General features: G+C 44.2%; 1 protein-coding gene across 11 annotated transcripts in view; it reads right to left on the bottom strand.

Moving 5' to 3' along the window:
* LOC117893408 (formin-binding protein 1-like) overlaps positions 1-17726 on the bottom strand; it is a 32529-nt gene that overhangs the window by 11697 nt on the left and 3106 nt on the right. For 2 of the 11 annotated variants that reach the window (XM_034800010.1, XM_034800011.1), the window contains exon 1: positions 3857-4014. The exons of the other annotated variants lie outside the window; for them this stretch is intronic. In XM_034800010.1, coding sequence (XP_034655901.1) covers positions 3857-3988 — 132 coding nt within the window. In that variant the 5' untranslated portion in view covers positions 3989-4014. Of the gene's footprint in view, positions 1-3856; positions 4015-17726 lie in introns of those variants that run through there. 11 annotated transcript variants of the gene reach the window in all.

Here is a 17726-nt window from a genome sequence, read left to right as displayed (position 1 = left end):
CGTATTGACTCTTGAAGGAAAGTTTCTGGCGGCTAATGCAAGTATTTACACCACAGAAAACCCTAAAGATTTCTATGGCGATCCTTCATTTATCTAATTGAAAAGTGCAACCGCATTTGGGGTTCCGTATCGATGCTGGTTGGGCTGTTGCACAATCGTTGGTACAGCGGCACAGGAGGGAAATCTGCAATCTGTGGTGCCCTGTCAATGGTCTTTATGTAATGACTACCTCATGGAACTTCAACTGTAACTGCAACTGCAACTGTAACTCTTGGCTCTCGGGGCAAACTGCAACTCCCGAAGAGGGTGTCAATTGACGCAGAAAGCGTTGACGTCTGTCTGGCACAGCCCCTGGCAGCGATCGGTGGCACAATATGGATTCCTGTTTGCATTACAATTGCTAACTGTCTGTCTGCCTGTCTGTCTGTGTGTCTGTCTATCTGCCCCCCGGAGGAGAGCACTCGACCAGAAACGTTGGCTTCCTTTTGGCTTTGGCTTTTGTTTTGTGTGTGTTTTCTGGGTTTTTGGTATTCAATGATTAGGTGAGAGACCCAGTTTGAACGACCGACTAACCGACGAGAGCTACAGCTACAGAGAGCCAACGGCTATAACTGGGTAACAGGTGCACGGTGCACGGTGCACTGAAGGCGGGGTGGTTGTGGGTCTGGTGCTGGGGCAACGATTTTGTTACCACTCGAGAGTGGGTTTGTGGCTTTGTGTGGTTTGTTTTCGAAGCCATAGGCAATTGGGGTGGTGGCTTAGACAGCGGCTCAGCAGAGCGTTTACACTGGAAAAAGTTGCACTTAAAAACGGTTTTATGAATAAGTTTTAGGGATTTCTTTCCCTCTGGCTAGCCATGAAAGTCATTCCCTGCCTCTCTGCATTCACTTTCCTTATGGGTAGTCATGTTTATTCATGGAATACTTGTTTGTGAGCACATTCCTATCCTAATGAATCTTGCTCATGGCAAGAGAATCTCCTTTTATGAAATTCTATTGCATATTTGTGGCAGTGCATGTTGCAGTGGATTCCATGGAGTCAGTTCTACAGGGGAACGGGGGTGCAACCGCTCTCCTCCTCCTCTCTCTCTCAGTGGAAGTCAAGCAGCACGCGTTTTTTTTATCTGCAACGGACGTGGCACGCAAACAAGAACAGCAGCAACAGCAACAGCGCAATGCAGCTGATAAGCAGTGCAGCGGGTAGAGAGAAGCAGTGTGGAAGCAGTGGAAAACATGCACACAGACACATCCACACACACATGGATGAAAAACTTATGGACATGACTGTATCGACAGTGCCCGTCATCACGCGTTTGCTTTTGTTGTTGCTGCTGCTGCTGCACCCATTTGACATTTGGATGATGACAATGTTCGATGGTCGGGGCCCTTGGGCTGACGCAAATTGACATTGCCCCGCGCTTGTTTGCTTGCAACATGCAACCCGTAACAGTGCCAAAGCATGCATGTAGCTTCCGCTGTGCACCAGCACCCACTTGGGTGTGTGTGTGTGTGCCTTGTTTTTTGCATGACAACGTTTTGGCGGCGCCTTTGTTTGTGTTTGATCTATGAAGGAGAATGTCATACTCCCAGCATGATGAACAGCAGAAATGTAAGTGCATGCTCGTACTTGTAGCTGTAAATGTGTTACTCCCCACCCCCTTCCTACCGGTCTACCGTTTACAGTACATTGACCCCTCCACATGCTAAATCATTCGCCCAACTGTCATTCTACATTTGGGGCACTCTCAACCTTTCCACATTCATTCCAAGAGACTGCTTTACATGCCATTTCCACAGCTTTTCCAAACATGGAAATTGTTTTCAGCAGCAATTCCATTTGATTTGCTGCAGAAACCTCAAAGGGAAAAGCCAAATGGAAGACAATGGCTCGAGGAAAAGCGGAGCCTAAGTAGCCACTCCTGACCTGTTTTCCCCTGCGCTCCCTTTCCCCCTCGTGGCTATTTTTGTAAGCAGCTTGTTGCTGCTTTTCTCAGTTAATTTGCTGTAACGATTTTCCGCCTCATTGCTGACTCCCACCCCCACACTCTCATTCGCTTCTCTGAATCTATATTTACATGTTGTCTCTGCCATTTCTCTTCTTTATCACTCACTTTGCCTTTGCACCGCAAATCGCTATTGAAACAGCAAGGGGGAGAAACGAAATACCAAAATTAGCACATTAACCCATGGGTGCCGTCGCTGTGGCTCTTCTTTCGTTTTTTATTGATTAAATAACTTTTCTAGTTTCTATTTTGTATCCTCTCTTCCCTCTCCGACACCGTTCGCACTTGTAAATCGATTTACAAAGGGTTTAAAGTGGGTCAAACATCATCAAAAGTACATAGTTTTCCCTTTTCTTTCTGTGTATCCAATTAGATCAAAGTACAGAAGGGACGGCACTGTAAATAAAACACTTTCGATTCATGGAAAACAAGTCGGATATGGTGGATACCTAAAGCAATAATCGTGTGTCTATATAATCAGCTAACAAATTGCCGTCAAGCTTCAGAAACTTGATAATTACACATGTAAATATGCAATCATGCAAAAGAATGAATAAATGAATAAATCACAGCCACTGGCTGGCTGGTGGCAATGCATTTGCACAGTTACATTACACAGAATGTGGAAAATCAACAGCGCAACAGCGCAACAGTGAAACGAGAACCGAGAACCATGGCTGGAGGGAAGCTGTGTGATCTTGGCCAGAAACTCACGATTATGTACGTAGATAGATACAGGCATGATAATGCCGCACTTGGCGGTGTGGCGGCATACAACAGGAAGCATAAAACATGAGGCCAAAAAAAATAAGAGATGTACATTTTTTTTTGCTGTCTAGTTAGCGTGTGTGAAACCGTTAGCATAGAGTCACCGCAAAGTTGTAATCATAAAAATAGTTAAGCAACATCTCGTGTTGGCTTGAACTTTAACTTTCAACGCAGCGAGCAGCAGCAGCGGTACCAGCAGCAGCAGCAGCAACAGAAGCCAGAAGAGAGGCAACAGACCGCATATGGGAAAGCAGTGAAGACAGCGCAGACAGCGGCAAGCAGTAAGCAGCCGTAAGCAATGCACGCAGCAAGCAGTAGCCCAACAGTAAGCGGCAGCCCCGTATCCCCCACCGGCAAACAGCAAGAAGCAGCAGCGAGAAGCAGTCCATAAACAGCGGTTGGTCCAGCATGTGGAGCCTCCAAGAGGTCATTAGAGTTGGACGCAAAACACGCATGAAATGTGCTGCCCTCCAGCCACAAATTCTTCACGAAATTTTTGGTTATTTAACTAACATTCTTCACTTTGAAAATCTTCTAACTCCACTCTAACGAAGAGCGCTTAAGGCAATCTACAAGCAAATCTATAAATAAACTATTCAAAATTGAGTTATGCAAAGTATCAATAACTTTGCAGCTAAGATTAGTAACTAATTTGATGGTAAAGAGTCTTATAACCATCACAGAATCACTTGCAAATCTATCCATAAATATCGTTAAAAACTATATGCACTGCCATGCAAATTGTTAAGCTAAAGCTTTTCTTTACAGGAATCTCACTTGATTAATAGATCAACTACGACTATTTGCCACGCACACACACTCATTCGATTGTGGATTCCCATCCGGTCCGCACTCCTTGCAGAACCAATCATGAGATCCAATCGCAAACCCAATGGCCAATGCATTTGGTTATGCAAAGAATCAAATCACATTTAAACGGCGACATTTAATTGCAAACTGGTTGCTGCCCGGACAGACAGACAGACAGACAGACAGACAGACAGACAGACAGAGACAGTTAGCCACCTGCGGCGGTTCCAGCCATTCTTGTTGTTGCTGGCTGTTGCTGTGGCAACCAACACTCACCCGAAATTCCTCGAGCCGTTGCCAGGGATCTCGGTCCCAACAAATGCTGGATCCCACAGCCGCCTTAGAGCCGCAGTTGAGGCTGCGTGCCGTCGTCGTTGTTGCATTCAAATAACCGAACAGGCAGCTCATGTTGAAAGCCAGAAACGAACTAATTGACCAACTCTTTCAGCCAGCAGTTAAGTGGTCTTCCCCACCCCAATAGCCACACGAAGAGGGAGTGGGAGATGCAGATGCAAATGCAGAGAGGAATAGACAGAAGATAAGCCAAGAATTTCCAGAAACATGTGTGCAACAGCATCCATAGATCTACAATTTCTTGCACTTTTCTTTATTGTTATTTTGTGTTCATTCCCGCGATACGAGTATTCAATCTTTGGCTGCTGATTTCCCGCTGTCCAAGTAACCTCAAAACGTGACAGAAGCACAGAGTTGGGGCCCACACCCAGCTGGCCCGGAGCGCTAAACAGTCGACAATTGCGGTTCATTAGGTGCGGTACAGCAGAGCCACAGAACAGAAGAGGGAAGTCAAGTCTTGGTTTCAGTCAAAAAAGAAGACTTAAGACCCAAAGATCGAGGCAGACAAACACTTCCGGGGGAATCTGCCATGTACCAAAAGTGATCTAAATAAAGTGGAAAAAGCAAGCAGTGGCAGCATCTCTCGCGCTGTTTCTGTTTTATTTTTCTTGAAGCGCCATTCAAGTTAATTTGCTCCAATTATGAAAATGCTCATGTGCTCATTAAACTTAATTGAGAACTGGCAAAGGCACTGGAGAATCCCACAGAGAGACAGCGAGAGAGCAATGGCAAGATGTCGCTCAAAGCAAACAAAAACAAAAGGCTGACAGAGACCAGAGTGAGTGTTTGGTTGAATGAATGACTGGCTGAATGAAATGCCTGACTAAATGCTAACTGACAGACCGAAATGTGTGCCAAAATGGATCAACGCATTTTCTTTCACTCACTTTTTTCTATAATCCTCCAACAAACCGAAAGACTTTTGCCCGGGGGGGAGAACTCACTTGCAGGTAATTCCCTGCCTGTTTCTGGTTGTTTCTTATGTGACTTCTTTAGCGCTTTCCAGCAACATTTTGCGTAAATCTTGTGCTGCAAATTGGAGGCATGAAAGCTGAGATGCTGCTGATGGAACATAGAAGTTGTTGGGGTTGGGGCAAGTCGTTGAGGTAGAGTAAAGTTGAAAGCAAAAAGAGCTATAAATTTTGCAGCCACATTCTTCTGGACAAAGCCAAAGCCACCGAACAGGTTGAACTACTTTGAGCCAGGCCAAGACGACTACAACAACTATGTAAGTCGATGTCCAAGCCAAAGCCACAGCATGAGGCAGAACCATGGCCAATTCCTATGGCCATGGGCTTCGCTTCGGTTTTTCGCTTGGCTGGATGGGCTGCTGAGGCGGCTGGGGCTGCTGCTGCTGTCAACTGCATTGGTGACTAAATACTAAAGACTAACCACTAACCAATGCACTAAAGACTGCAACTAAGACCGGACATGGTCAGCGTCCAGAACCCCAATTGGATAAAGCTGCCTCTCGCTCTATAAATAGACCTCGGGCCGAGCCTTATCCAGAGGCCTGACTGCCTGCCTGCTGCCTGACTGACTCTCCCCAGAGTTTCGCTTTTCATCTCTCTCTCTCTCTTCCTCCCTGCTTTGCGCTGTGGCCATAAAAATGTGTTGCATTTCCGTTGCATGTACAACAAACTATGCAGCAGCTCTCCTCTTGTTGCAAGTTTATCTGAAAACAAAACAAAACAAAACAAAAAACTAGAGCAGCAGCAACAACAAAAGCTGTGCAACATTTTCCAAGTAACTCATTTCTCATGACATTCTCTCCTTTTCATTAATCTCTCCCTCTCTCAGTCTCTCACTGTCTGTAACAACGAGAGATATATCTTTTTATATACATACATATATACACGATAATGGCTGTGTAATTAAAATTTCTCACATATGTAGATATGTATTTACATGCACATTTTGATTATACGAGACGATAGGCTGTAGGCTGGTGGCTGCTGCTAGCTACTGGCTGCTTGTTGCTTGGAGATCTAAGATTCATGGAAAACAAGGTGGCAATTACCCAGCAAGAGACACAGAGAGAGAGAGAGAGAAGAGATGCAAATACTTGGAAGAGACACAGAACAACAGACTAGAAGGCAGGCAAAACCCTAACACTCACACGATACTCCACTACTTTCATTTCCTCTATGAAAAAGAAAAGCCACAAAACAAAAGAGCATCTTCCGTCTTGCATCTTGAGAACATTGCAATTGCAATTTCCTTTTATTTATGAGCCATGAAAATGCAGTGTGGGGAAAACTTGATCAATTTCCTCAAGCGTCTACTTCCGAGACAGCTCTTGTGGGTGCCCCTGTGCCCCACCCGTGGTGCCCTATGCCTCTACCTTCCCTTCGAGAAACAACAACGTGGGGCGTATACGCAATAAATTAAGCGCGCTGTCATTTCGCCCGAGAGTCGCGACTCGCGAGTCAACTCAAAAGTCAATTAATAACAACAAAAAAGCAGCCAAAGTAGCCATCCAGCCAGGCAGCCACACAGCAGACAAGCATCTCTCGAGATGTTGCGGCATCCAAGCCCACAGCTGGAGAGATGAAACCAAAGTCGAGGCTGAGGCTGAAGCGGCTGAATCTAAAGCCAAGACTAAAAACCATAGACTAGAGTGCTTCGATGGCTAAGACCGTGAGTTGATTGCATGCTGACGTCATTTGCGGCCTGCAACACAAGACTTTGACCAGTTCACAAAAGGTTAACTTCGGGTTCAATCGACATGAACGTGAGAGAGTTTCACAGCGCTGGGAATTACTATGTACAAAAAGATCTGCCAGCAGCTGTTTCGATTAGAGCAGAAATATCATTCATTTTCAAAGGAGCTTCTATTCAATGCCCTGAAGCTTCTACTCCCTACTCTCCCTATTTCCAAAGATCTTCATTGTTTTGCCACAAATCTCATTTGGCGTCAATGTCAATTCCAAAAGCCAATTGTCCAGGCCAAAGTCCAGGCGTCTAAAACACAACTGACTGACGGCAGCCAGTCCTCAAACACTCACTCGGACAATTGCAGGCCACTCAGACAGTCGGCGAAAGACAGAAAGCTGGCAATTAAGCGAGTGAAAAGCAAAGAAAATAAAGTAAAACACAGACCAGTACTCAGCTCAGTTCAATGGAACATCTGCGCGGGTGCCTTAGAACGGGAATAACGTAAATTGCCTAAGCAGCAGCAGCCGCAAGGGAAGGAGAGGGAGAGAGAGGGCTAGATATGTGGGAGAAACACGTGCCGGTCAGCTCTACAAACAGCGCAACACACAAAAGCAACGATTAAAGCTAACCCATTATTTTTTAGTACCCCTTAAAATGCAAGAGCATGAGCGAGCATATTGAGACTGTAAATAAAGTGATTGAAATGTAAATATAAATATGGTAGGGGAGGACTAATCACACTTCATTGACTTCTTCCAAGAGGTAATAAGTATTACCATTCAAATAACCCATAAATGTGTATATTATTTTTGGGCATGCCCACCATCAAGTTATATTACAGGTCATCTGGCAGTCGCTACCCACAAATGCAGTTCGAAAATTGAGTAGGGCAAATAAAAAGAAAGAAAGGGGAAGAAGGAGAACGAAAAGTAGGAGGTAGACTGCGAGCTGCGAACTGCAACTGCAATCCCTAAAGGGGAAGCGGAAGGAGGAGTAGTAGGAGGGACAGTGAGAACCGATGCTTGGGGGAGGAGAGTGTGTCGTGTCCGTCAGGCAGCCGCAAAAGTGAAAATCTAAACCAAACGAATTCTGGTTTCAATTGCTCGCGGTTTTCAGTGTTTCCGACTGTTCGCCATTGTTCGGGGATGGATGTGAGTATTGTTTTACTTGATTCCTCCTCCTCCAGTGTGTGTGTGTGTATTTTGAGTTTCTGTTCCAGCTGCTTGACGACGCTAAATGCAGTCTACAGACTGAGAGTAAGAGAGAGATGGCAGAGGATGGATGCCTGCTGCTCTGCTAAATTTCCAGCCAACACTCAGGCCAAAGCCAAAAACGAGTTTCGTGCCCCAAAAGTGCCAGTGAGTCTGCAACTCGGAGACTGGGGACTGGGTCTCGGTCTGTGGCCGCGATCCATTGTTTCCATCACTTTGCAGTGCTCGGAGGGGTCTGATCTGCGGTCTGGCAACGCCTTAGCCATGTCCAAAAGGAAAATTCAATTTTGAAAATCATCAAAGATGAGTGGGCGGGGGCGGGTGCGGCGGCATTTCGTAACAAGTGTTGCTAAATGTCTGAAGAAAAGCAAAAGCAATCATTTTAAGATCTCTTTTTTTGTGTGCTTCATTCGAGTGGGCGAATTTTTCCTTTGCAGAAAATTCTATTACGCAGACAGAGTGGTTTTCCACAACAACATTCCTGCCTGCTCTCTATCTCTTTCTATAAAAAGTTTATTTTTTAGATCATTTTCTTTTATATATTTTCCTTTTGAATGGAAAACGTCTCTATCAAATTGTGTACCGTTAGGGAAACTGTTTAAAGATCTTTCAAGAGGAATGGGATCCCAAAACGATGAGAAGTTGCATCAACGGTTAACTCTTACGGCCTGCATTCGATTCCCCGTTAGGTAGAAACATTCTTCAGAACAGAAACAATGGAAATTTCTATGCAAATCAAATGAAAAGCCTCATTTAGATGATCCAACAGGTGTTTTCTTTTGTTGTCGGAACTCTTCCTCTCAATCATTTGGATTAACATTCAAATGTTATTCGTTATTTGATTTGTTTATTATTACAGAAGAAATGTTCGTTAGGAAACCGTTTTCACTTTTGCAAATGAACAAAAGGGGGAACCGAACCGAACCGAACCCAAAAACCAGACACCGATCGCTTGTGTTGAGAGATCGTAAAAGATCAGGGAAATAAATTCCAATAAATTCCCCGTCTGTCTCTCAACCTTTGTGTCTCTCCTCAAAGAGAGACCTTCCATTCTTCCATAGAATGCATAAATAATAATACTAACCAACAACAGCAACAAAAAACCAACAAAACAAACAAACAAGAGACAATAACACTATATAAAAATCTTTTATCGGCTGTTGCCTTTTTTGTTGCTATTATTTACAATGGGAGATGCAAATTGAGTTGGAAATTTATATGATTTGTAATGTTAATTATTCCGAAAAGAGTGGAGGGGGAGATATACATATGTATGCATGTATCCATTAGTCAGCAAAATCATATTGAAAGGGGGAGAATGCATAATCCATAAATTGGATCGCATATGGAAACCGAAAGTGACTTCAATCCGAGAAATGCGGAAATACAAAAACTAAATAAATATGGAGAAATATTATACACAAACACACACACACATGCAGATCGTTTATGGATGGCACACATGGAGAAATATTACAGATATATAAATCGATTATGAATAAAGTTATCAACCATTTCGAATACAAATTTGAATCATTTTCCATTCGCTGCACAGGCGCAATCCAAAACAAAATAAAAAGTAAAAGTACAAATCGAATCGATTGAGATCGCCTATATACTTATTAGATGTTTCGGTTCCTGTGTGTTTGCTTTGGTGAAAAGTCGGAAAAGTTGGACACAATGTTTACAAAACAGTCGGGAGAATGCCACGGAAATGCGTCAAAGAGAAATGCGTCGATGGGTGGGTGGCTGGGTGGCTGGGTGGAGGTTTCGATTCCCGTACCGAATCATTTCTTTCTTTCTGGAGATTCAGGTTCTCGATCGCAGCACGTACGCATCGCCAGTCAATGTTAACGTAAACATTACTATTTTGTTTATAATAAATGCTGCGCCTCCGCGAGCCTCGAACCGTAAAAATAAACTCAAAATGCATTGTCGGCCATCTCATGGCTGTACAATTTCCAGGCTTTTCCCACCCTCAAAATGTTTATGCAGCGGCGGGGGGACTCACGTGGCTTGATTGATGGTGAAATGTTGAAACTTACCTGGAAAAAATAGGAGAAAGAGAGAAGAAAGGTTAATAAAATGTACTCAGAGAGGATATAGAATTCTGAATAATAAGACTACTGGCAGAATTTCCCCATTTAAAAATAGGAATCTTCGCAGAAATTAAAACCAATAATAAGTTCAATTAAATATGACTGTGATTCCTCCTGCCTTTGACTCACTTTTATAGAGCGAACCCATTCTTTAGCTATTCTTGGAAATACGTATATCAGCGCTGATTAAATGAACTCGAGAGTGCCTCTGCCTCTTGCTGGGTGGCACGAGTCAACGTTCTTTCTGCTCTATGTCTAGGGCAAATCAGCGGCTGCCTACCCTGGTTCCTCTTTATAATAGTATTAACTGAAGTACATGACACGACCCAGCACACAGCACACAGAGCAGGGATGTAGTAGATACACAAGGGGCGGGGGCACACAAGGGGCATGGCACATGGAACTGCACTCAAACGCATGCAAAATAGTTGGCAGCTCTGCAGCTCCACAGTGGCGCGAGTGCATTGCTCTCTCCAGGCAACTGTGGCAACTTCTTTTCTTCTTGGTGTCTTCTCCACTTGCAAACGCCAAGAAACTTGCAACTTTTATGCCTTTGCCGTTTGCCATCTGCTGCCAGCCCACTGGGAGCTGCCACATGACCGCCCCCTTCCTGGTTCGTTTAACAAAGTTTTTAATAATATTATGTGTGGCGCGTTTGAGTGGCACAGGCACAACAATGTTGTCACAGAGGCAATGCCCAGTTTTGGAAAGAGCAGAGCTTTTTTCATAGCATTTTCAACCTCTGCCGCTGATGTTGATGATGATGATTGGATGATGCGATGATCCTATGGCTATCAAATGCACTTTTCTCACGATCAATGCAGAGAAAGAAACAAAAACAAAGAGCTGAAAGCAATACCAGAAGCAGAAGCTCCAACAGCAACAAAGATTCCGTTGATGAGGCCGGATTGCCCCTTTGCCCCTCTGTCTTCGTCTCTCTGTGTCTTTTTTTCAATGTTGATGGATGCTTTTTATTTGAAACTGTCATGAAACATCAAAAGGCAGACAAAGGCCGCCCCTCTATGGGCACCAACACCCCAATGACCATGATGCCGCCTGCCACGCGACGCGAATGTGATTCAGTTGCAAGCACAGAAAGCCTGCCGGAAAATGACTCAAAAGAGTTGCAGCAACAGCAGCACATCGGAAAGAATCGATTGCTATGGTGCTGCATGGAGGAGGGGTTCATTGACTCGCCCTCCTCCCACCCACAGGCAGGCCGCCAGCCCCCGCAACATGTTGCTGCAACACTCACAGCACGCGCTTATCGCCTGAAGAGCATTTTATTTAACGATTTCCGTCGCTCCTCCGATCTTCGATCCATGTGGAGGAGGAGCAGTCTCCCTCTCTCTCTCTCTCTCTTTGCATACAAAAAATTCGCATAAAATTTATGTATTTATGAACAGAAAAAAAACACAACAACATATTGCAATTTTTTTGGGCAGGGTTAAAGGCAGAGAGAGGAGCACAGAGAGAGAGAGGGGAGGGGCAACGATGGGCACCGAATGTCATGTGGGCAGGAAATGAAGCTAATTTGTTTTGCGGGTGTGGCAGCAGTGATGGGTTGGGAAGGGGCACGGGGCGGAGTGCAGGGGAAGACAGACAAAGGCGGTACCCGAAAACCCAAATAACCGAAACCCAAACGAAAGGAAACCCAAAAGCCTGGCCAGAAAACACAAGAGGAAGGCGGTAACAGGCACAGGGACAGGCAGAGGCCTCAGCGACATGCGACAATGATAAAAGCGAAGCGAAGGCTGCGTCCTCTTTCCTTCCTCTTTGCATTACATTTGATGATGAAACACACACAAACACACACCCACACGCACACAAAGAGTCTCTCTTTTTTTTCTTCTTGCAAAATTCTCTTTGTGTTCTCTGCCCTTCTGCTCGCCCTCTCTCTCTCTCTCTGCCTTTCTTCCTGAATGCCTTTGAACTTGTGGCAGCATGCGGGACAGGCAGCAGCACAGAAAGCTACATGGAATAGGGCCAAAGCTGTGGGGGCTGTGTGACAGAGAACAGCCTCCATATGGACAAGGAACGCTGCAATGCACTGAACAAAAATTTGATGGAAAATGCAAGCAAAAAACAGAAAAGAATGAGGGAAGACTTAGATGGCCCTTTGGTTTGATGTTTTATATGAAGTATTTATTGTATGTATTCCACAATTGTACCTTTAGATTTCCTTGAAAATTAAACCCGAACAAGTTTTTACATAAATATTTTCCTTTTCCGCCAGTGCACTGCTTGGGCGCTGTGCCGTGCTCCCCCTTGATGGCGCATTGTCCCACTGGCAACAACAGCAAAAAGTACGAGTATTAAGCAAACATCATAATCAAGCACTTTGCCGCTGAGGGTGAGCGGGAGGCAATGTTCTAAGGGGGGAGGGAAGGACGCACAGCCAGGCGACAGGCTCAGCTGATGAGTCACCCAGCTGTTGTCGCAGAGGGTAGGGTGGCAGTCACACGGCCACCCCCAGGGCCAGGGCGAGTGAGTCAAGCTCAGAGCGGGACACAGATATTGGATGACTCAAAACGGGGAAGAGAAACGAAGCAAAGGGTGGGAGAGAGAGAACGAGCTTTTTATCAACTAGCAGCGTGTAAATAATGAAACGTGTTGCCAGAGGAATCAACGACTAAAACGTGATACCAACTGGCATTAGGGCCACACACACACATCTGACACTACGGGGTGGGTGAGATATCATGGCCCTGAACAAAGGGAACAGCCATGGGCTGCCATGACGATGACGTTGTCCCATTTCCCACTTCATTTCGAGTGCATCCAGAGAAGTGCATTCAAAAATTGTGCTGGAAACCCCATTTTCGACACAGAACAACGGGGTGGCCTCCCTCCCTCATCCCCCGCTGTAATTTCGAGTGATTTGTGGCCGATTTCTGTGGCAGATCTCTGGCGAAATGGCACACACACACACTCTTCAGGACTCTTCAGACTCTGCCACAATGCCACATGTTGCCGCTGCAGAGAGTCACGCAGCCGTAAATGAATTATAAAGCAAACTGAGGGCCACGCAAGGGTTGGCCATTAATTCCCAAAGTAATTAATAAGTTTTGGCAAGACAAAAGACAGGCCAGGGTCAAAGTTGAACAACGGATAACCTGTTGATAATAAAAAAGGGGAACCCGCATGCTTATCGAACGGAGAATTCCATTGATTTTCCGAGAATTCTATTCCAAATCTTTGTGGAATTTTTTCGCTCGCAAATCTTCCACATAAGTTCCGACCACACCCAACTTTTGGCCATGTTTATTCGCTTTATTTGGCCGCAACTATAATTGAATTTGGCCTTTGTGCTCCACTACCACAAGCCAGAATAAAAAGCAAAAACAGTTTCAATAGATATGAATGTACGTATGACCACAAATGTGTATCTAATGTCTAACTAATATTTACTTATTAACCTTTTGCTGATACGACAGCGATAGTGTGTGTTTCGCGTTTCTACGTGCTTGTGTTTGGCCAGAACATACTGAATTTCACATGCTCTTGCCAAGAGAATAGAATGAATGGTAGGAAAGCAAAGAAAAACATGCAAAATGAACAAGAGTTTGTGAAACAATAGGAGGAAAAGTAAAGGAAACTACAGTGAGGCAACCAGCTAAAGATTTATTCCCTCTTTATTTGGCTTTCATTTCTTTCACAAATTACAAATATATTTAAACACCTTCTTAAGCAACAATTTGCTCTCCATTTCACTTCATCTTTAGTACAGGATATCCATTCCAGATTAAGGCATAATAAAAGTCATCTATACCCTCTTTCCCTAAGGCAAAAAACTGATATCCTTTCCAGTCGGCAGGCAATCCCCTAGAGCCTAGGGGAATATATTTTTACAGTCACCTGTTCCGTTCCCCTTACCCAATTTTGCTGCGAGTGAGTGAATTTTTACGACCAGCAACAGGTTCATTTAATTTAGTCACATTCGACCGTTCGACCGTCTGTCCGGGTGTCCGTCTGTCCGTGGCATGGTTTTAGCTGATAAGTATATTCCGACTCTAATTCTGACGCATCGACAGCAGACGAATGAAGCGGAAACGCTGGAAATACACTCTACTCTATATATTTTTATACATTTATTTTGTATGCGATATGCCACATAAAACTTGAGAAACTATTATGGAAATTATAATTTATTTCAAGATTCTTTCCTTTTTTTGCTGAAGCACAGAAAAACAAACAATCTTCAGATGATTCACATTCAGCAGATTCAAGATTTGTTTATTGTAGAATTCCTCAGGTGTTAATCATAGGATTTGGCCACATTTTGCTCACTTTTCCTAAGCACTTTGAATATTTATTTATTTATTGGGAAAAATATGCAAAGAATGCGGGAAAATGTGTGTGGAAATCAATGGGAATTCTTTTAGTTATCTCCAGGGACACACAAAAACACATTGGAAACACAGAAACTTACAAAAGTTGGTCAACTTTTTATCAAAGTTATGGCTTAAGCGGAAAGGAAGTGTGTGCTCTAGATACAAAGAATATATATTCAAATGTATCTACATATTGTTCAAGAATGTGGAGCTTATCTTTGGGTATGAAACGAAACACTCATGTGGGATGTGGAGCATGAGGCAGCCTTTGGCAGTGTGGCGCCGCCCGCCGCTGCAGCCGCAGATATTTTTCAAATTTGCAACGGCTGCAAATTTACATTTTAAATGGTTTTCCACTGTCTCTGCTGTATTCGGTGTATCTGTATCTTGTAGATACGGCGACTGTTTAATATGCAACCGGCGAAAACTGGCTGAAGGCTACTGGCCACCGAATCGAATAGACGCCACGTGAGACGTGCCACATTGCGCAAAAAATAAGTAATAATTTTCCAATGCACTGCCCAAAGCTGGATGTGAATAGAATTTGCAATCAGTTGGACAGTCACAATGGATCATCAAGAGGGTGAGAGACAGAGGAGAGACAAACAGAGAGAGAGAGAGAGAGAATTAATAGCTGTAGGAATGAGCTATACATTATGGAATGTACAGGGAATACTCTCAGCTAAAGAAAACGATACTCTGGGGAATTTTTTTAGATGAAACATGAATTAAGTTTACATATTTAAATGGATATAAACTCGATTCTTTGTGTACCCCAGAAAACCAAAGCTATCAGCAATAGTTCTTCCATCTTCAACAACAGTTTATTCCCCCGTTGGTGCTTCCCCAATAGCCACACTCCACTGTATATACTGTGGCCCAGGCCAAGGCCTTTTAACGTACTTTTGAGATATTTGACGCCACTTTTGACACTCGAGCGAATACATTATAAACATTATCCCCAAAAGCCAGGCACAAATGCGCACGTTTAGTCAGCTAAAAAATATGCGCCTTGGTCTCAAATTGCGTTCAAATTTGGTTTTGGTATCCTCCTCCCGGATGCCGGATGCAATAAAAATCAGCAAAAATCTGAAAATAAATTTGCAACCACCCGTCGAGAAGGAGAGCTAGAATTTCCCTTGAGGCGACGCCAAAAACTATTGTCAGAGACATATTGTAATGGGGGGATTAGTGTGTGTGAGAAAATCGATAAGAATAAGGAGGTGGCAATGCAGCAGCAGCCTTGCAACAGATTTCTAGATACCACAGATCCAGTGTAGATCCCGTAGATAGGGTGCGTTTTGCGAGACAAGTGAATGGTGGAGAGAATGAGATGCTTGGCCTTGAGCTAGAGTCCACCCCATGACGCCCTTTCTTTTAATTGGAACCCAGCCCAAAGGCAAAGGACGAAGGGCGAGGACGAGGCCGTGACCCTTGCAAGGAAATCATCTCACATGAGCGAATGGGGGAAAGAAAGAAAAACCCAAATGCAATCTTAAGCAAACGTTTGGGATGGACAACAATTCGGAGGGTGATTCCTGCTTGCTTGGGGGGGAGTGATAGAATTTCAATCATGGCGGACACGTTAGAAATAGAAGAGCGCGCCCTGCCACAGCCACTGCCACTTTGCCCCACCCGAAAGCCCGCCAGAAACCTGCTGCGAAAAGATATATGAGCTTTGAGCTGCCGTTTGCCTCCCGTGTTCTTTACAGCTCCTTATAAAATTATGTCCACACCTCTGCACACATAAAAATGGTTTATGGACAGACACGCACTTATTATTAGACACTCAACAAGTCGCGGATACAATGGCAAACGCAAAGCTAAAAGATTCGAGTTTGTATTTCCAATTCGGAAACAAAATTTTGTGCTGCTGGCCAATTGGCTGGGTGAATGTTTCGTTTCCTTCATTCGCGTTCATTTTTTGTGAGTGTTTTGCTTTCAATGTCATGTGAAAAGTGATCAAATACGAGCAAACGAGGCACGGGATACGAGTTGTGGGGCATACAAATTATTTACACAGTGCTCGACAACATTAAACAGCTGCACTTCAGTGGAGCTCCAACTGGCAACAACTGAACGGGCTGAACGAGTAGATGAGTGGAGGGGAACGAGAGCAGTCGTCTTCGATCTTGAAGTTCAACAGATCGATCGTCGGGCAAGGTGCCTGGAGGCTCTAGCATCAGCTGATTGGTGAGGTGCCTTCGCTGATCTATGGGGAACACTAAAATGATGACAAATTAAGCCGCTAAGCGGCATGATTTGGTGAAAGATGAACTGCCATGGAAAATAAAGTCTGGAAAAGGCCTATTAAAAGATGCTCTATAAGCTTCATCTGTGTTTTGCATATTTATAGATATTTTTATCAGTCCTCGCGTCCAAAAAGATTAAAGAAATAATGCAGAAATCTCTCCAAAGTGATTTTAGTTGACTTCTCAGTGGTTTTATTCCCTCTTTCTTCTGTGGTTTATCATAGTTTTTATTAAAGATCTGTGTTCGCCACATATCTAATCAAGTAATGCCTCTGCCATGCCTCATCTTCAATGCGTTGGACCTTGTCTAGGCCAAAAGTAATTTAAAATAACAAAAACACACAAACTATTTTTAGTTCCCGGCTATAGACACAACAACATTAGAGAGAAACAGATAAAACTCAGAGCTAAGGATAGAGATAGAGCGGGAGAGAGAGAGACCCCAAGAGACGACCCGTTGGGGTGGGTTGGCTGCCCCAAAAAAGAGATTTCCCCTCGCTGCCTCGCTCCCTCTCTCCCAGCCGAAACCAAAACGCACGCCACTCAACAAATGTCGAAATAAATGCTTAAAAAAAACACAACAGTTTTTATTTATCCGTGCCTCAAGTTTTTAGCTCTTTTTTTTTTATTTTTTTGCATATGCAAAGCGGTTGGTCGAGCGGTCTTAATGGAATTTAAGAGACGGCTGCGACGGCCGGCGCATGCTTTAAATTTAATTAAAGTGAAAAGCAGCGAAAAATCCAAAGAAAGTTTGTGCTCGAGTGGCGATTGCAGGCGGCCGGACCCGCATTTGACCCGCTTAGCCCCGCACTGAGCAGGGGCAGGGGAGGGGAGTCTATGATTTTTGCATTATAAATATATATTATAATATTATGATGGTTTTTAATGCGACCAACCGCGCTTCGCTTTCCAGCCACGGACCAACAAAATTCAATTAAACCGAACAAAAATCTTTCTGGTTACACTTTCCTTTTGGGGGCGCAACGGCTGAGAGTGGGCGTGGGAGGGGTAGGAGCTGTGGCTGTGGCTGGGGCTTGAGTTTGAGTTTGGGCCAAGTGGAATATCGAGTATTTCGCGTGCAAATCACTTATGCAAATGTCGGGAGCGAAACAGTTATGGGCATATATTACGCGCTCCCCTGGCTACCGATTTTTGCGCCATGAATCGAACAATGATTCGTTATTGAGTCTCAAAGAAAAAGATACGAAATATGTTTGGCAGGAGGAAGGAGGTGTACA

Source organism: Drosophila subobscura, chromosome J (genome assembly GCF_008121235.1).
Source record: "Drosophila subobscura isolate 14011-0131.10 chromosome J, UCBerk_Dsub_1.0, whole genome shotgun sequence".
NCBI classification, from domain to species: Eukaryota; Metazoa; Arthropoda; class Insecta; order Diptera; family Drosophilidae; genus Drosophila; species Drosophila subobscura.
This window is presented reverse-complemented; position numbering and strand designations above follow the sequence as displayed.